General features: G+C 44.8%; 2 protein-coding genes across 26 annotated transcripts in view; one reads left to right on the top strand and one right to left on the bottom strand.

Moving 5' to 3' along the window:
* EZH2 (enhancer of zeste 2 polycomb repressive complex 2 subunit) overlaps window positions 1-8703 on the top strand; it is a 76391-nt gene extending 67688 nt beyond the window's left edge. For 13 of the 22 annotated variants that reach the window (XM_063641700.1, XM_063641691.1, XM_063641692.1 and 10 more), the window contains 8 exons: window positions 207-247; window positions 713-838; window positions 1624-1802; window positions 4041-4136; window positions 5701-5782; window positions 6726-6806; window positions 6961-7045; window positions 8379-8703. In XM_063641700.1, coding sequence (XP_063497770.1) covers window positions 207-247; window positions 713-838; window positions 1624-1802; window positions 4041-4136; window positions 5701-5782; window positions 6726-6806; window positions 6961-7045; window positions 8379-8439 — 751 coding nt within the window. In that variant the 3' untranslated portion in view covers window positions 8440-8703. Of the gene's footprint in view, window positions 1-206; window positions 248-712; window positions 839-1623; window positions 1803-4040; window positions 4137-5700; window positions 5783-6725; window positions 6807-6960 lie in introns of all 22 variants that reach the window. The other 9 variants (XM_063641702.1, XM_063641703.1, XM_063641695.1 and 6 more) reach the window with 2 other exon arrangements.
* A 6562-nt stretch (window positions 8704-15265) lies between these two features.
* Window positions 15266-19608, bottom strand: part of CUL1 (cullin 1) — a 102842-nt gene continuing 98499 nt past the window's right edge. For all 4 annotated transcript variants that reach the window (XM_055284405.2, XM_055284407.2, XM_055284403.2 and 1 more), the window contains exons 18-22: window positions 18458-18505; window positions 18297-18379; window positions 17640-17745; window positions 16931-17044; window positions 15266-15796 (exon numbers count right to left, since the gene is read on the bottom strand). In XM_055284405.2, coding sequence (XP_055140380.1) covers window positions 15716-15796; window positions 16931-17044; window positions 17640-17745; window positions 18297-18379; window positions 18458-18505 — 432 coding nt within the window. In that variant the 3' untranslated portion in view covers window positions 15266-15715. The remainder of the gene's footprint in view (window positions 15797-16930; window positions 17045-17639; window positions 17746-18296; window positions 18380-18457; window positions 18506-19608) is intronic.

Raw genomic sequence — 19608 nt, 5'->3', positions numbered from 1 at the left:
ATGACGTCTTGCCACACCTGGGGCAGCCTGAGCCATCAAGCTGTTTGAGTTGCTTCAAACTGATGGCAAATATAAACTGGGCAGGGCATGACTCTTGGCTTTAACGCATTCCTGTATTCATGGCACAGATAGATCCAGTTAAGCAGCTCTCTGTTGGATTTGTAGCTTCCCGCAGAAGTTTGGTTTAATTTTCTTTGTTTTTTCAGGTTGTGGGCTGCACACTGCAGAAAGATACAGCTGAAAAAGGGTTAGCATCTTTCCATTCCCCTCATTATTAGCTTAACAATGTCTGCTTTGTTTTCATTTGTTTTAGAATAGTAACTGGATTAGAGCTTGGGTTATTCTAATATAATTGCCTTCTGTATGTTAAACCAATTTGAATGGAGGATGTCTACTGATGAATCCCCAGTCAGTTCTCTTCTGTAAAGTGGAGGCTGACTGGAAGGTGTGAGTCCAAGTCAGTTGAAGGAGAAGTGCTTTGGGATGGGACTGAGATGTAGCCGTGCTGTAGATGGAACTCATAAGCACTTGGGGGTGGGAGAGTATTTTTGCCATCGTTTTGGAAACCGGAATATGTGTAATGTTATGCATTCAGTAAAGGCAGGCCAGCCACACTCCATAGGTAGTAGGGAAGAATGTACTCGTGTTAATTGTGTATGATCGTTTCCATCTCCCTGGATTCATTGGCCTGCATGATGTTATCTTTACTCAGACGGCTCCTCTAACCATGTTTACAACTATCAACCCTGTGATCATCCACGGCAGCCTTGTGACAGTTCGTGCCCTTGTGTGATAGCACAAAATTTTTGTGAAAAGTTTTGTCAATGTAGTTCAGAGTGTAAGTATTTGTTGCTTTGATGCAATTGCATGAGAACTAAATAGGTCTTTGGTTAGCAATTTAAAAAATCAAAAATAAGAACACGGGAGCACTCCCTTGTTTACTTGACGAAACTCATCAATTTGACAAGTATTTATTGAGCCCCATACCTGGCCCTGTGCCAGTGGCCAGTCAGTCGCCTGGGTGTTGTGTGTCTATGTGTGTGAGGCAGGCAAAGTTGTATTAAAGGAACCTGAATTTTATTTTTTTCTTCTTTGATCATTTAAATTAAGTTGTATTAAGGTTGGCACAGATTGTAAGAGGAATCTAGAAGGAGCTACCCAAATAATTTTTGGGCACCAGAAATTGTCAGAGTTAGGAGGGTTTTAGTCTTCAGATTAAAGGAATGTAGTGTAAACATAGTAGATTTTTATAATTGTTTAATGAGACTGCACATGAAGCTTGGGTATTAAGGGAGTGTTTAGAACCAGGGGCTATTAGAATGGTCAAGGACCATGGATATTGTTCCATCCAGACCCTTTATTCACACCTACTTTAAATATGTCCACTATTTAACAAATGAAAAATGGAAAAACAACTCAATGGTGGTCTTTTTCAGTGCAAACAGCTATAACTTCGCTGTTAATACTTCCATTTCCTTGTCTATATAGTAGGGTAATAAGGTGGTTGTGAGGGTTGAGAGTCAGTCACATGCCCAGTACAGCCCTTGCCATGTATCTTTCTGCAAGTTTTTGCATATGGTGATGATGGTGATGAGTGAAGAACCTCCAAATCTCTTTCTGAAGGTCAAAACCGCTTTCCGGGATGCCGCTGCAAAGCACAGTGCAACACCAAGCAGTGCCCGTGCTACCTGGCTGTCCGAGAGTGTGACCCTGACCTCTGTCTTACTTGTGGAGCCGCTGACCATTGGGACAGTAAAAATGTGTCCTGCAAGAACTGCAGTATTCAGCGGGGCTCCAAAAAGGTGAGCAACAAGTTGCTTCTGGAAGATTGTTTGTAGTTAGCTGTTTAGTGATGCAAATGTCAGGATTGTCTTAGATGATTTAGCTGGAGCAAAAAGTAAAAGTGATCCTTGAAAGGTGCAACTGATGAGAAAGTGTTGATGATTTTCTCTGGGTAATGCACCCTTGGGCAGTCTCTTCAGTTTTATATAGAGCACTGTACACTGATAGTAGGAGAAACCAGCACATTCTGAGAAGTAGCCATTCATGGTATCAGATTTAGGAATAAGAGGTATTTTTTCTAGCTGTTTAATAGATTATTTGAATTTCTCTTTTAGTTAATAGAACTAGTAGTTTATCTAGTATCCTTAATGCAAATAAATGGTGATTTCTATCAAAATATAGACTCATTCTCATCAAAGAGAATTTATAGATTCCTTGCTATGTAGAGTAAAAGACACAATTTCCCATGGCAGGTTTTTATAGACTTACTTCTGTTTGTTTAATAACCTTGAAAAAAACCCAGCTAGGAAATATATATTTTTAGTCTGGGGAATTGTATGTAGGTGATTTAACTCTATCAGCCAGGAAGTAATGATTGAGCAAAAGACACTTCAGCAGCATGTATTTGGGAAATTTTGTATCTTTTTTTTTTTTTTTTAGGGCAGATGATAAGTTCTTTCTTCAGTCAGTTCTTTTTATAATAATAGCTGACATTTATTAAGCATGTAAAAATAGCAGGCTTTTCTGAGTGCTTTAGTGGATTCGTTCATTGATTCTCCTAACCCTGTGAGTGAGGAATAAGTGCTAACCCCATTTTACGGGTAAGGAAACCCAAAGTCACAAGACTTGTAAAGGAGCAGGAGATCAAATCCTGCAGGCTCCCATTAACCTGCTCTTACGCTCTGTGTGTGTGTGTGTGTGTGTATGTGGGGTGTAGAGTAGACATATCTTTGTTGTTGGACCATTTATTTATAATTGAGAACACATTTCTTACCAGCAAGTCCCCTTCTACCAGAAATTCTGCTCCAGGCAAAACATTGAAGTTCTCTTGGTTTTGTTTGTGTCTTTGAACCAAAGTCTGTTTATGGCAGAGAGCTGTGCAGGGTGGTGGGTTTTTTATTTTTGTTTTTAGCTGTGACTTTTTTCTTTTCTGTTAGACATTTAGATCATTTTACTCTAGGCAGTTATATGTCCATTTAGGTCATTGGATCACAGTGACTCTGGTTCAGTTTCCGATGGCATACCCGCCCAGACCTAAAAATCTCAATTTCCCCCCCAAACAACTTACCATTGTACTCCTTCCTCACTTTGTTCAGAAAGTGGGCAATTCTATTCATACTGACATGTCCTCTTTGTAAGACATTTTTTAACTCTTAAAAATGTTAAACTATGTAAATACTTTTTACCAATTGGGTTTCATTTGCATAGCAGTATTTAGCTAATTTAGTTTCTGATCAGAAGGCTATTTGGGAAGTTCACCTGACAGGTGAGTGGTAAGATGGTCCAGAATAGGAACAGATAGGAAGCCTTTGTAAAGGTCACAAGAAAATTTTGGATGAAAGCATAATACTGAGCTGTGATGAAAAATTGGCGTATGGGAACACATCCCTAAATACATAATTGACAGCAGTGATCATCTTGACATTTCTGCTGAAAATAGCCTCCTGGACTGACAAGATCATGAGAACACCTCCCAGTAGTTTCTTGTGTTGTCCTGAGGAGGTGGGGCAGAAGAACAAATCCAAAGCCAAGCTGCTATGGGCTTGAGGGAACCAATGCCAGTGAAGAATCAGGGGGTGTCCTGGGGCTGAAAATGGAATAACTATTAATAGAATCACTTGGGGGAAGTAGAGGGAAAGGTATGGAGAGGAAGAGTGATTTGGTGGTGTCTTTATATTAAATTCAGGTTGAAAGTGAATTACTTGAGGAAATCAAGGGCTGAAGAAACAGGGAAGCCAAAAGTGCAGCAGGCCTAGAGCACCTTGTTGAACGATGGTCATTGCAGAGGACCAACACTACCTAAAGGTTTTCTGTAAGACAGAGATTCTTATCTGCTGTATAAGGAAAACATAATGTTCATAGTTAGCCATTCTCAGCAGCTTTCACATTGACTGAAGCTGTGTGCTGAATTACTGCCGTAGAACAAACAGGTCTGAGGATTTAAAGTGATAGCTTTTGTTTTCATTCTGTAGTCTCCTTTGTCCCCAGTCCATCTTCACCCTCCTTTTTTGATTATGTGATTGTGTTTTATTCTCTAGCATCTATTGCTGGCACCATCTGATGTGGCAGGCTGGGGGATTTTTATCAAAGATCCTGTGCAGAAAAATGAATTCATCTCAGAATACTGTGGAGAGGTAAGGCACTGATTACCTGTATTCAGGTGGCATTGTATATACTAACTTTTCTTTATTTTAGATTGATTTTATTAGGTAAGTCTGTGGGTTTGATTGGAAATGAATTGCCATAAACTGCGTTTTCACTCTAGACTTCTGCGTGTTTGTGGATTTGCATGCTTAGTAACTGGATTGTGCTGGGCACAGTGGCCAACTCCTGCGATCCCAGCACTTTGGGAGGCCGAGGCAGGTGGATCGCTTGAGCTCAGGAGTTGGAAACCAGCATGGGCAACATGGCAAGACCCCGTTGCTACAAAAAATGCCAAAATTAGCTGGGCATGGTGGTGCATACTTGTAGTCCCAGCTACTTGGGAGCTGAGGCAGGAAGATCGCTTGAGCCTGGGAGGTTGAGGCTACAGTGAGCCATGTTTGTGCCACTGCACTCCAGCCTGGGCGACAAAGTGAGACCCTGTCTCAGAGGGAAAAAACAAAACAAAACAGGATTGCTTGGTTCTAGCCACATTTAGCTTTTCTCATCTAGGGACAACAGGGAGAACAAGAGCTTTACCATAGAGTATCCTGCTTAATCCACAACCTAGCTGATAAGGACCTGGAAATAACGTCATTAGTTATTCACCTTTCAAATTGTTGAGTTACCAAAAAATCATAGGCCTAGCTTCAGTTTGGAACCACCTCACCCAAATAGTTTTTTTTTTTGAGACAGAGTTTCGCTCTTGTTGCCCAGGCTGGAGTGCAATGGCGTGATTTTGGCTCACCGCAACCTCCGCCTCCGGGGTTCAAGCGATTCTCCTGCCTCAGCCTCCCGAGTAGCTGGGATTACAGGCATGCGCCACCGCGCCCAGGTGATCTGCCTGCCTCGGCCTCCCAAAGTGCTGGGATTACAGGCGTGAGCCACTGCGGCTGGCTTTTTATTTTATTTTTTTATTTTATTTTTTTTTTAATTTATTTTTTTTTTTTTCCTTTTTTTTTTTTTATTATACTTTAGGGTTTTAGGGTACATGTGCACAATGTGCAGGTTTGTTACATATGTATCCATGTGCCATGTTGATTTCCTGCACCCATTAACTCGTCATTTAGCATTAGGTGTATCTCCTAATGCTGTCCCTCCCCCCTCCCCCCACCCCACAACAGTCCCTGGAGCGTGATGTTCCCCTTCCTGTGTCCATGAGTTCTCATTGTTCAATTCCCACCTATGAGTGAGAACATTTGGTGTTTGGTTTTTTGTCCTTGCGATAGTTTACTGAGAATGATGTTTTCCAGTTTCATCCATGTCCCTACAAAGGACACGAACTTTTTAAAAAAATTCAGCAAAAAGACTTTGGTTCCTCACTTTCTCCAAGGATAATTACTTCAGAATGTGGAAATATTTCTGAGTTGGGGTCCTTAGTATATACAGTTATTCTTTATCAGTGTGCAGACTGAATGGGAAGGAGAACTTGGCTGTAGTGACCCTTTTTGTTGCGTTTTCTCCAGAAGGTCCAGTATTCACTCTGCGCTTTTGTGTGTTCTGTCAGGCTTGATCACCTTTATCCAAAAGAATTTTCTCCCATGTCTTTCTTTTTAGATTATTTCTCAAGATGAAGCTGACAGAAGAGGGAAAGTGTATGATAAATACATGTGCAGCTTTCTGTTCAACTTGAACAATGGTATGTTTCAGAGCTGGGAGGCAGTGAGTTCCTCTGAGTTGCATGTGGCAGCCTTCTGCCGGCCGAGTGTTCAGAAACGAGGGTAGAGGTCAGTGAGGTGACCGGAAGGAGGATCTCCTTAGAGGCATGGGGGGCTGCTTGTTTGAAAGGAACTGGAGCAAGGAGTTCCTCAGGGAGCAGATAGACTAGATGTGCAGGAAACCGCCTCTGTGGAGGCCCGGCTGTCTGTGGGTGGCGCTATCCCAGCATCTGGCTGTGAAGGGGACGTTGTGCTCCTGCTGCTCACCTCACCTCTTGTGTTCAGGCAGCTCAGCACACCTCCTCCAGTCAGTGCCTCTGAGTGGGGAAGGAGGGGAGGAGCACTGCACTTGGAACCATCTTCCAGACTCCCCTGGATATTCTCAAAGGACTGAGAGGAAAGGCAGCTGCTTTCATAGCTGATGTTCTGGGGTAGAATGTAAGGCTGTGTAGGGATGTTTCTGGTGGGATTATGTGAAAATGGAGGTAGGCTTAACATGTAAGATATTCAGAGAAACTCTTAGTTGGAACAAGTAGAATAGGTTTTTTTCTGTGAATGCTTTATAGACATTATAATGAAAAAAACTAATTTTAAATGTGAAAATGCCTATGATGTTTGGAAGAATTTTGTCAGATTTTTTTTTTTTTTTGCTATGTTTTGCTCAGTAATATATGTTTATAGTTGATAATTAATAGCTTTTGAATCAGATACCATCTTGAATTATAGGTGATTAATTTTAACCTGGAACAATAGTGTGTTCTTCCAAATGTCATTTCTTACTGAGTGAAGTTGCTTGAATGATTTATTTGCTTTTGCAGGCAAACCCTGAAGAACTGTAACCAGTTGCATTTACAGAATCATAATAACTTGATTTACTTATAACTGAAATTATTCACTGGGCTGTGCTTATTTTTTTCTTTTTAGATTTTGTGGTGGATGCAACCCGCAAGGGTAATAAAATTCGTTTTGCAAATCATTCGGTAAATCCAAACTGCTATGCAAAAGGTAGGTACCTTTGACGTCAGAATCGGAACTCCCTTTTCGATCCTGTGATGATGGACTTGAATACTTCTGGGATAGTTGTTTGTTATGTGAACAAGTCAGTTAACCCCCCGTGGCCTGTCTTCATGCTCACTGACACCAGTGTGTCTCTTTCCAGTTATGATGGTTAACGGTGATCACAGGATAGGTATTTTTGCCAAGAGAGCCATCCAGACTGGCGAAGAGCTGTTTTTTGATTACAGGTTGGTAAAGTACATTTCTAGCATGATCTCTAAGGGCTTTTTCTACTGGATTGTGAACTCTGGACAAAGGAGGGTTTTTAGTTCTTTGCTTCTTTTGACGGGTCACTTTGCAATGAGCATTAGTGGGGAATTAGGTTACACTTTCCTGTTATGTATTCATTATCCATTTATTTATTATACAAGTCATGCTTATTTTAAAAATAGAGTAAAATCCATGCAGAAAGCCCCATTTCTCACCCTGCTGTTGACAGCTGGGTGAGTCCTAGACCTTCTCATACCGTGCCGCATGCTGCATGCTTGCTCATGGAGCGTTTTCCAGATGAGTGCAATCACACTGTCCTGTAGATTTTTCTGCAACATGGTTTTACTTGACAGTATACTATGTATATCTTTATGGATTAGATCTACTTAATTTATTGTTTGCTATAATACTTATTACACATATCATTACCATTTTGTAAGGTGCTATTGGCAAATCGCTGTCTGATCACCCTGTGGGGATGCCTGGGACATGTGGGCCACCGATGGTATCCGTGTGGTTAGGCATTAGGCTGCCAGTGAACACTGTCAAGCTCTGTGGAATACATCTAAGTCAGCCATTGAATACAGATTTAGGTGCAGTCAGATGACTGTCTACTTAATGAACTCCTGTGGACCCGTGTACATCCCATCCGGAAGCTGTCTTTGAGTACTGTGTTCTTGCATATTCAGGCTGGCCTTTAATGGCCGTTGCACAGCGAAGAGCTCTCAGTGAGGCAGACAGGGTCTGAGTGAAGGGCCCACTTTAGCAAAGGCCGCTGCCTTCACTCCAGGCTGGCTCTGAATGAAGAGTGTGGGGTGGAGCTTCCTTAGGATGACCCGGTGGCCTCACCCCCCATGGTGGGCTTCTTGTGCTCCTTTCTGGGTGTCTGCTGCACTCCAGTTCTCTCTTCACCTGGGGGAGCAACTGGCGGGCTGCTCTTTGGCCCTCTTTGCTATGGTCATCATTTTTTCCAGACCATGGTTCTATTTTGCCTTTCCAGCGTCAGGCCGAAACATCTGATGTGGACCAGGCTTCCTGGGGCCACTTGCTTCAGAGGCATAGGGGAGGGTGGTCAAGCTCTGGGAATGCTTGTAGACAGGTTTGTTCAGAACTTGGCAGCGTCTCAATTAAATGGCCAGCAACACAGACCTATGCATTGCCTTCTATGAATGTGCCCTTATGCAGGCAGCTGTGTAATTGGATGGGGTTTTTTAAGACATTTTAATGCACCCACTGTCTTCAGCAGGCTTTGTTGTGTTGTTGGATGGGTGGCCATCCAGCGGACATCTCATCTCCTTCCTGTTGTTTCAGATACAGCCAGGCTGATGCCCTGAAGTATGTCGGCATCGAAAGAGAAATGGAAATCCCTTGACATCTGCTACCTCCTCCCCCTCCTCTCTGAAACAGCTGCCTTAGCTTCAGGAACCTCGAGTACTGTGGGCAATTTAGAAAAAGAAAATGCAGTTTGAAATTCTGAATTTGCAAAGTACTGTAAGAATAATTTATAGTAATGAGTTTAAAAATCAACTTTTTATTGCCTTCTCACCAGCTGCAAAGTGTTTTGTACCAGTGAATTTTTGCAATAATGCAGTGTGGTACATTTTTCAACTCTGAATAAAGAATACTTGAACTTGTCCTTGTGGAGTCCTCTCTCATAGCGTGTCAGTCACTGCTTTTAGGACTGCTCAGCAAAAACCTTTTAAATTTTAACTCCGTGGGTTTTTAGTGTCTTTGTATGAATCTTGATTTAACTAATAAATACTGCCTGTTAATATGTGGAAGACATGAAGAACACTGCTGTGCATCCTGAGGGCTTACCCAGTAAAGGGCTTGATCTTATAGACAAGACAAGACCAGGGTGGGTACATTCCAGTCAGCTGTACAACCTGGAGAAAGTGAGTTAACCGCCAAGTCTGTTCCCCATATATAAACTGACAGAGTAGACAGGTTATTTTTAAGAACGTACCTAGTTCTAAACTCCATTAGTCTAGATAGAATTGTTTAGAAACACAATATAAGTTGGGATTCCTTGCCTACCTTATCACAAAAGGTGATAGGTATAACCAAACTGTAGTTTTATATCTTCTCAAAGGTAAAAATCACAAACTCTGAAAGTGTCAAGGAAACATGGGCCTTGCATGCCTCATGATAATGTGGTTGGTCTCAGCTTCTTGCACCCTCCCCAGCTACGTTCACCAGCATCATCATGGGAACGCTGACACCCGCTGCAAACCAGCCCGTACTGTCAGTTACTTGGTTGCCTTTTCTACAGTTGTTAGATTTTTATTTACAATGGGATTGATTGATTGATAGTATTAATGTGAAACCTAATTAAATTGACTCATCTTGCTTTCCAGTTCCACAGCATTTGCGGGATCAGGTCTCCAACACATCACTGCACAGGCGCAGCAACTCGAGTCCTAAAGTTAGTTTGCCACTTGATTTGGGATTGAGGAGATCCCCCCTCAGCCTCGTCCCATGGTTTCTTAATGACAGTGCTGATCTATTTTACATCTAAATAACTATCTCCACTCTCACCCAGAAAATGGTACCATCCACTTCAGAGCTTGTTGCCCTCGGTGCCCTCATGTTCCACTCGGCACTCAGCAGGACCCTGGGCAAACTGGGCAGCCATCGATCTCCTGAGGCGATTACTTCATTATTTGGGTTAGGTCATTCTCTAGATGGCTCAATGGCCTTGCCTAGGCACAGGCGAATGGAGCCCATCTGTTCTTCATCGCCTGTTCATGAGACCCCAAAGATTACTTGGGCTCAAAAGTACCTGCTGACATGGCTCATTCAGCTACAGCCCTCAACCCGTCCTCAGAGGAACAGCCGGGAAGCAGATCCTTGAGGCCTCCAGTGGGCTCAATGTACCAGAGCCCCAAATGCATAGGAAAGACAAAGTGGCATTGATTGAAAGCAGGAGTTTTTGAGCCCTGTCTGGTGTATTCTCAATACACAGCAAGCTTTTTATACCATGATCTGAAATGGCACTTCTCTAAAAGCCTCTTCAGTGACTTCCATGAACACAGATTTTCTGAACAGAAATCCTTGACGTAGTAACCCATTTGATATAACCTATCAGGCTTGTCTGGCCTGTGGACGGCCGGTTGCATACAGCCCAACACAAATTCGTAAACTTTCTTAAAACATTGAGGTTTTTTGTGATTTTTTTTTTTTTTTTTAAAGACAGGGTCTTGCTCTGTCACTACTCAGCCTGGAGTACAGTGGCGTGATCTTGGCTCACTGCAACCTCCGCCTCCCAGGTTCAAGCGAATCTCCTGCCTCAGCCTTACGAGTAGCTGGGATTATAGGCACGGGCCACCACGCCTGTCTAATTTTTGTGTTTTTAGTAGAGATGGGGTTTTGCCATGTTGGCCAGGCTGGTCTTGAACTCCTGACCTCAAATGAGCCACCCGCCTTGGCCTCCCAAAGTGCTGGGATTACAGGTGTGAGCTGCTCCGCCCATCTTTTTTTTTTTTTTTTTAAGCTCATCAGCTACTTAATACAAGGCTTGACATATACAATAAGCAGGACCTCACCCACAGACTAACTTCTGTGGGTAAAGTTAGAGGCACTTAGAAGCTGTGCTAGGTTTTCATTATTGTCTGGTTCATCCCATCTCCAGTCTCCACCGTATCCGTGACAGGTCCTCACTTCCACTTCTGCCCAAGATGTTCAGCAACTCCACCAAAAGTCAAATCAAATAATGTAAACCCACACATTTAAGCTTGTAGATAGCTCATCAAGACTGGATCCAAAATGTAAACATTTTGAAAACGGTATTCTGTTAAATAATTCCTAATGGAACTAGTTGAAATAAGTGCCTATCCGCCCAATCCCTTGATAGAAACAATTCCAGTGAGGGCTCCACATGGATACCTGGCATTAGAAGTGGCCCACACTCACCTGTTGCAGCAAGGGCATTGTTGGGGCTGCTCCTGGACAGGGTCATGAACTGGACAGATGAACGATGACGGTATGAAAAATGAGCCTGGGCAGCCAAGTGACTGTGATTCCTACAAACAAGAAGCTGTCTTCAGTAGAAGGGGGATTCAGTTCAAATAGCTGAAGGCCAGCAAGCATGTTTTCCAACTGGGGGTGGTAATTCTAAACTTCAAAGGAAAATTAGGTACCAATATTCATCAAGGAGCAGCATCTTAAAATGCTGTCAGTAAAGGTAAGTTACATTACAGGCACCTGTTGGTCCTGTAACCACTGTTTCTTACCCTTCAGATTCCTGTCATGTGCTGTGCCTGGCCAGCATTCCGAGTCTATACCCCATGCTTAACAGAGCCCAACCAGGAGACTTGCCCTCCCAGGCGCTGAGATCAAGGTCCTCCCTTCCCTTGTTCCCTTAGGCCACAGCGATACATACTTAGCCTGTGCATCTGGTCTTAGTGCACAGCCCAGCTCTGATTAAACCACAATGAATTTTTCTATAACCCAGGGGGTAAAATACTGACTTTATAAAATATGAGTTAAAGTTGTCAATAGATTAAACCTTTGTTGCTGTGATACTGTTTCCAACCTCTTTGGCCATGATTCCAAGATAATAAGCCTTGGTCTCAGTGGTAACAACCACACTGTAGAACCCCACTAGGATTTGGCAGCAAATAGCCCCAGATGTTTGGTGTTCTACAGAGAGGCTCCCCTATGCTTGAAGAAAGGGTAAAAGCAAGAGGGACAATGTGAGCACTCTGGGGCTGGATTAGTTCAGTGATACTGTGCTTGGTGGTTCTTTGCAAACTATTTTTCTTTTTTTGACATGGAGTCTTGCTCTGTCGCCCAGGCTGGAGTGCAGTGGCACGATCTCAGCTCACGGCAACCTCTGCCTCTCAGGTTCAAGCGATCCCCCTGCCTCAGCCTCCCAAGTGGCTGGGACCACAGGCGTGTGCTACCACAACTGGCTAATTTCTGTATTTTTAGTAGAGATGGGGTTTCACCATGTTGGCCAGGCTGGTCTTGAACTCCTGACCTCAAATGATCCGCCGCCCAGCCTCCCAAAGTGCTGGGATTACAGGCGTGAGCCAACGCGCCTGGCCACAATTTTCACAATTACAGCTAGTAACAAAAAGCCAATTGTGCCCATACAAGTATTTTGTCCAAGGAGAATAGGGCTTGAGAACTGGGAGGAATGTGACCTTCCACCTGGGTTCTAACCATGCTGCCCACATATAGGGACTGAACACCCAGGGTTTCCAGAAGCCTGGGACTCTCTGCCTCTAAGCGACTTATTAAGTTGTCCTGAAAAAGAAATGCCTCAGAGAATGTCTCCCTTTCCGTGTCTTACCAAAAGAAATGCAGTCAACCTATACACATAAGGGACATTTGGACCTAAACACAGGTCTTGAATTGCCTTTTCTTTCACACCAGTCAACACGATACACTTACCCAGTGCGAAGGGGAGCAGGTAAAGGCCAGGAATCTGAAGGTGTGGGGCGAACTCCTGACTCGCCCATCACTCAGCTCACCTTCGCTTACTGTGAGGAATTTCCATGGGACCAAGGTACTTACCCAAGTGCCTGCTTGATCCCGGAGGAACTGAAGAGACCAGCAAACTCATGACAATATTTCCTATCATTCGCAGGACTGAAATACACAGGCTCTTGAGGCAGGTCTGTGGTGTTCCTTTGCAGCATGCTTTTCTCACAGGCAGAACAATGGACTGGTTTGAGGAAAAGCAAGAGGTGAGCTTTACTCCCAGTCCGGCGCGACAGGGCAGTTGCCGGGCTGTCCTGTGGAGGGTGAGGTGGAGTTCGGAGCACCAGCTGCCTCCTGCCTGGCTTCTGTACTGGGACTCTTCACTAGATTGTCTGAAAAAGGGGATATACTAAAAAAAAGTGTGGGAACCATTAAGTGCTGGGTTTATTACCATTTTACTTTTTAACCTGTGTAACTTTTTTGTGACAGGGTTGCTTTGTTGCCCAGGCTGGAGTGCAGCGGTCTTGGCTCTCTGCAGCCTCAACCTCCTGGCCTCAAGTGATCCTCCTGCCTCAGCCTCATGAGTGATTAGAACCACAAATGTGTGCCACCAAGCCTGGCTAATTTTTGCAGAGACGGAGGCTCCCTATGTTGCACAAGGCTGAGCTCTCTCCAAGTGCTGGGCTTACAGCCGTGAGCTATCTTGTGCCTGGCCCTCCGTTTGTTTTTTTGTTGTTTGTTTTTTGAGACAGAGTCTTGCCCTGTCACCCAGGCTGGAATGCAATGGCGCGATCTCAGCTCACTGCAACCTCTGCCTCTAGGGTTCAAGTGATTCTCTTGCCTCAGCCTCCCAAGTAGCTAGGATTACAGGTACGCACCACCATGCCCGGTTAATTTTTTGTCTTTTTAGTAGAGATGGGGTTTCACCATGTTGGCAAGGCTGGCCTTGAACACCTGACATTGTGATCCACCCGCCTCGGCCTCCCAAATTGCTGGGATTACAGCCATGAGCCACCGTGCCTGGCCCCTATCTTTTTAAACTAACCCGTCAGGTGTCCGAGTTTCCTGAGAAACCCCAGGAACCTGTACTTATTTTGTTAGCTATGCCTTCCCTCCACCTGGCTAACTTGCACTTGGGCACAGGTATGGTGTGCTAAGGATGTTCAAGATTTATCACTTGCAAAACCTGTGAGGTACCTGAAGCTTCTATGAGGAAAACAAAGTTACTGGGAGCAAAGCAGCATCCCCGACCGTGGCTGGGGAGTGAGTGACACGGCAAAGGAGACAGAAGGAAGAAGCTACACTGAGGCGCAGGCAGGCGACATACAGGGTTCCTGGGGGGACTGCTCCCAGGGCTCTCATGATGTGGTTACATCTGTGCCAGGAGGAGAGGGTGGGGTGTGCATGCCCATGGCCCAGGACCTCCTCTCCTTGGGACACACTGGGGCAAACATTCCATTCTCAGGGAGGAGTAACTTTTTTTTTTCGAGACGGAGTTTCGCTCTTGTTGCCCAGGCTGGAGTCCAATGGTGCAATCCTGGCTCACCACCACCTCCGCCTCCCGGGTTCAAGCTATTCTCCTGCCTCAGCCTCCCAAGTAGCTGGGATTACCGGCATGCGCCACCATGCCTGGCTAATTTTTGTATTTTTAGTAGAGACGGGGTTTCTCCATGTTGGTCAGGCTGGTCTCGAACTTCCGACCTCAGGTGATCCGCCCACCTCAGCCTCCCAAAGTGGAATAACTCTTCTAACAGTCACGAACATGGTCCAATTTGCCAGCAGGTACCTGAAAAGCAAGAGAACCTTGGCTCCCTGACGTAGTGCTGGCGCGAGAGTGAGTCCAGGAAGCTTCACCAGTCAAAGCCAACATTTTGATTTCATAACCACCTGCTGCGACTAGAACAGAAGCGTGGACAAGCAGGCTCTGCCGTGTCCCGTGCCCACAACCGGAACAGAAGCGTGGACGAGCAGGCCATGCTGTGTCCCGAGCCCACAACCGGAACAGAAGCATGGACGAGCAGGCCATATTGTGTCCCCTGCCCACGACTAGAACAGAAGTGTGAACGAGCAGGCCCTGCTGTGTCCCGTGCACACGACCGGAACAGAAGTGTGGATGAGCAGGCTCTGCCGTGTCCCGTGCCCACAACCGGAACAGAAGCGTGGATGAGCAGGCTCTGCCGTGTCCCGTGCCCACAACCGGAACAGAAGCGTGGATGAGCAGGCCGTGCCGTGTCCCGTGCCCATGACCGGAACAGAATTGTGGACGAACAGGCCGTGCCGTGTCCCGTGCCCATGCTCTCCATGCCGACTCAAATTCAGGCAGCAGAGGCTGGTGACGACACCAGGGATCCTGGAGCCCGGCCACTCATCTTCAGTCCTACCTCCTCTACTCACTAGAGGCATCTTCCCTCATCTGGCCTCAGTTTCCCCACCTGCAGGAAGGAGGATACTATTTCACACATACGTTGTCAGGTAACTCATTTAGTCCTTACAAGTGTCAACGAGGATCAATGTGTGGTCACCGACTCTCACTGAATACAGTGACACAGTGCATTCAAGTCACCACAGAAGTCACAAAAATAAGCATGATTTTTTTTTTTAAAGAGGATTACACAGGGGCTTAACATTTTAAGATCTTAAAAACTTTTCAATCCAAAGAATACAGCCCTTTTAAACTACAGGAAGACACTAGGAATATAAATTTGCACAATCATTATATCTTTTATTTACATATAGAAATTAGTAAAACTTAAAACAAAACCAAATGCGACTTGTACAGAAATCCTTTAATTTTCTTTATTTTCACACATTAAAAAATGAAACACACTATACAAATGGTTTTCATAGCAGGTTACATGTGGGTCCATTCAGACTTGCTCTCAAAGTGCTGCCAACGTGACAAGTGCTGCCAAGATGACAGCTGCGAATCGGGGAGCCCGTGTATTGACTTAGATGCGGTAGCATGCAGCCCTCGGCATGGAGGGTCAGTCCCCGCTGTTCTTAAATTAGGGTAAATGGCGTTGGTGTCCGTATTTACAGACTTGAAATGTATCAATCCTGAGCAGTTCCGATGTAAATCCGAGACCAGCTGATGGGAGTCTTGGTCTCAGTTTTAAAAAGGGAGGTCCAATGGCGGCAGGCTGGCTGCTATGAACTTGTTTTCATTCTTTCCAACATGAACTATTTGTTGCGGGTCACACAGTCAGACCCTTCCAGAAGGGTTAAGCCAAGTAACTGTAGGTGTCCTTTTCACCATCCACTCGCTCCAAATATTCTTTCTCAATTAGAATGTCAATGCATTTCTGGGTGTTATTTTTAAAAAGGAAGAGGTAGTGAAAGAGAAGAAAAACACAAATTATCATCAGAACAGAGAGAGGCTGCCCCCACCACAAATCTCCCCTGATTCGGAGCTCAGCGGGGAGCAGTGTCCCCTGCCCCAGATCTGTCAGCATAGAGTTTTACTTCCTGGGCAGCTAAGCCTTCATGCATGGAGTTCCTTCAATTTCCATTTCCCTGACACTTGCTGAGGGTGACTCCAAGTCCCTCCTGCACCCGCCCTAGGAACTGGAGTCAGGTGCTTTGGGAGCCCCGTGGGCCAGTCTCCCTTTCTACCACCAAAGTCTGCTTGCCTCTGGGGTGGGACTCAGTCTCACAAGAAGAGGCCATGAACAGGGAACAGGGGACTGTGGAGAACTCCCTGAATAGCCATGAATGAACTGGCACCTGTGCCACCAAATGTAACCCAGGAGGAACACTGGGCCTCCTGCCTGTTGGGGGAGTCACCTGTCAATGCCACCCCTGAGGCTCTCCACTGGCTGTGACTTACCCAAGTGGTTTAGGAAAAGGAAAGTCTTGCTTAGTTACCATTTTAAACAAGCCCATCAGAAATAAGCAAAATGTCAATTAACAGTAGGCTACATAAAGGAAGGTGTGTTCCCATAACAGAACACCCACAAGAGCAACGAAAACGACCCAGTGCTTCTCGATACCGCAACGCAATGAATCTCCCGAAGATACTGCTGAGGAAATTCTTACCAGGCACGGGAGTGCGTGCTCTAGAATCTGTTTATGTATCACGCAAAAGCAGGCAAAACTGTTTTACGGTGTCAGAAGACATGACAGTGATTTTCTATGGGACACAGGTGCTGGCTGGGATGGGTGGGCTTCCGGGATGCTGGGCATGTTTTAATTCTTACCTGGGTGCCGATCACACAGTGTATTGACTGTGAAAGTCATCAAGCTGGCGCTTCATCATCTGTGCACTTCTTTGTATGTGTGTTTCAATAGAGTTAAACTGAAGCTGACTTTCTTTTATAGAAATCTACATACAAAGAAGCCAGCTCCCTTCTTCATGCCACAGCAATCAATCCACTTTTTGCTATATTTTTTATCTTCTAAATTAAGAAAGGAATGTGACTGCCATGTAAGTCCTGTACCTTGATCACAGGGACCCGAGGTTTGAACCTGGAGGACAGCTGAGTGAGGACCTCGCCAAGTAACTGCTGGTGTTTCAGAACCTTCCTCATCTTCATAATTCTCACGATGGCCGCCTATGCAACCAGATAAGGAAAAAGAGGTGCATTTAGAGCTGTGACAACGTCGTATTGATAGTTAAGGACAAGCTGCACAGAGGCTGCCGACGCCTATGCACAGGATCACAATTTCCTAACAGGTAACAAACGTCCTGCAGGTGAGACGGGAGAGGGAACCAATTCTACCTGCCTATGTTTCAACTCTAATGTGGCAAACATTACAATGTTTTGGTCTTTTGAGCAATTTTACCTCAATAATTTAACTCAACCATAAAGCATTAAAAAAAGGAGACAAAATTAAATCTTCAAGGCCATGGAAGCTGCCCATCCTCCCCAGTGAAGAACTCTCCTTCCCCTCATTTCAGCCAAACCTGCCACAATGTTTGCTTTCCAACATTTAGAGCAAGAGGACTGCCCTGTTTTGCCTGGTGACATAAAGGACTAATTCAGTTAACAAGGCCCTGGCTCTTGGCCTTGCCACCTTCTGCCATCACAGACCCATTCATCTGGCAATCACTCCTTCATCACCCCAGCCTACCCCCCATGGCCCGTCCTTGCGAGCCATCCCTGTGTGAGGGACAGCACACTCGGCACAGGCATACAGGTAAGTCACCTGAATCAGTAGTTTGCGGTCTTCCTCGATATTTTTGTGTGTGGTTTCTTGTTCCTGCTTCTGTTCGGTTTTCATTGGCACATTGATGTTAACCCTTAATTTCTTACTATCAAGAAAATTGAGGAAACCGATCACTATGATGTTAAAAGGTAGGCAATGAAGGCTGCTTTCTATTTTTCAACCTTTAAGAAGTGCCCTGCTTCCCTAGACAGAGGGGAGAGTGTTGATTTCTGTGAGCTCTCTGTGAAAATGTCCTCTACCCAGCACTGGGTAGAGTCCAATCATAGCGTAGTTTCCTATTTGGCCATTAACAGGGACATCCACGTTACAGAAAATCCAGGTCCTTAATCTGCTCTCCCAAATTTTGTCAAGTGAAATAAAATCAAGCCACTTGGACATAAAGATCCAAACTTTCTTGGTGAGCCATTTAAGGAGACTTATTTGCCAAATAAAGAAAAAACCCAGAAGCTCAGAGTTGGAGAAACATCAGGCTCGCTGAATGGAATCAAAGGCCTGCCTCACACTCCCAGCTAGTGCCTGTCGCTTCATACTGAGTCCCCGGTCTCCCTCGGTTTGTAACAATACTGAGATCCGTGCTAGGGCTCCCGGGGGATGTGTCTATGGTCTAGGGCCATCTATTTATTAGATTTTTCTTACTTTTTATAACCAAGATATAATTTTATTAAGGTATCTGGCTTCAATTCCACCTCATCAACATTTGCATTTTCATCTTCCAAGACCTGTAAGAAAACAATTGTTACTCTATGATCTCAAGAAAAGCCTTCCTCTAGCGTAAGATAAAAAGGGCACAAACCTACCAATAGCTTCGACTTTAATAAAATCTGCAAGACTTGCGCCAAAATGTCCTGCAATTAAAGAGAAAAAGAAGTTGTTAAAGGCAAAATTCATTTTTCTTTGCAATAACCACCACAGGCAACCTCAAAGTCCATTTTCCATTAAAAAAAAAATCACCCAAAAAGAAGAATATGCTGGAAGGAAAAAAAAAGTTGGTACTTCTTAGAAGTTCACTAAATTTGCTGCTTCCTTCCACCCTGACTTCTAGAAGTGAAATCAACCCCTTTCTGGCCTTGACCACCCAATAATAAAAATGAACAATTCTATTATACTTAAATCAGGCTGAGTAACCCTTATCTGAAATGCCTGGGACTAGAAGTGTTTGGATTTCGGAATACTGCACTGGATTTATGGATTCAGCAGCCCTGATTGGAAAATCCGAAATTTCAACTGCGCCATGAGCATTTTTTTTTTGAGCATCATGTTGGTGCTCAAAAATGTTTGGATTCTGGAGCATTCTGGAATCTGGATTTTTGGATTAGTGATGTTCAACCTGTATTGGAAACCATGCACAATGAAATCTTCAGGAACTCTTCACTTCTTAAGTGCCTGACAGCTCATCTTGGACACTGATCATCACAAAAGAAATATTAAAGAGCTGCCCAGCAGGACTGAAAATAATGCCCTGCTCATGAGAACGATGGGGCTCAGCGGCAGGCGACCTTGTCAACTTGGCTTTGATGCACTCAAGCACGTTGTGTGGCCTCTCACCTGTGAACAGCGGGTGTGGCAAACGCTTCCCAGCCCTCCTTCAGCCTCACAGCTTTATGATCCCATGAAATCCAAGGGGACCAGCTTGAGGACACTCACACAGTCACACGGACTCTTACAACCCATGGACAGTGGAGTCCTGTCATCATCATGGGTACCCATTCTGGTCTGAGGATACGTGGTTAAAGCTGTCAAAGCGAAAGGCCTCTAGCTCTAGTCTAGTAACTGACACAGAACTGCACAGCAGCCATTCGAATACTGCCCGCTGCATCTAGAGTAGGGTGCGGGGGTGCCCACCTCCTGAGCCAGGTCTGATTGGACAACATCTACTGTGGGCAGAAAGGAGAGAGCAGTGGCAGCCTCCTGAAGGAGTTCTAACACTGAGAACCACTCAGGAGACGGG

This window comes from Symphalangus syndactylus, chromosome 6, assembly GCF_028878055.3.
Source record: "Symphalangus syndactylus isolate Jambi chromosome 6, NHGRI_mSymSyn1-v2.1_pri, whole genome shotgun sequence".
In the NCBI taxonomy this organism is placed as follows: domain Eukaryota; kingdom Metazoa; phylum Chordata; class Mammalia; order Primates; family Hylobatidae; genus Symphalangus; species Symphalangus syndactylus.
The sequence above is the reverse complement of the archived record's forward strand: the minus strand, read 5'-3'. Positions and strand labels throughout refer to the sequence as shown.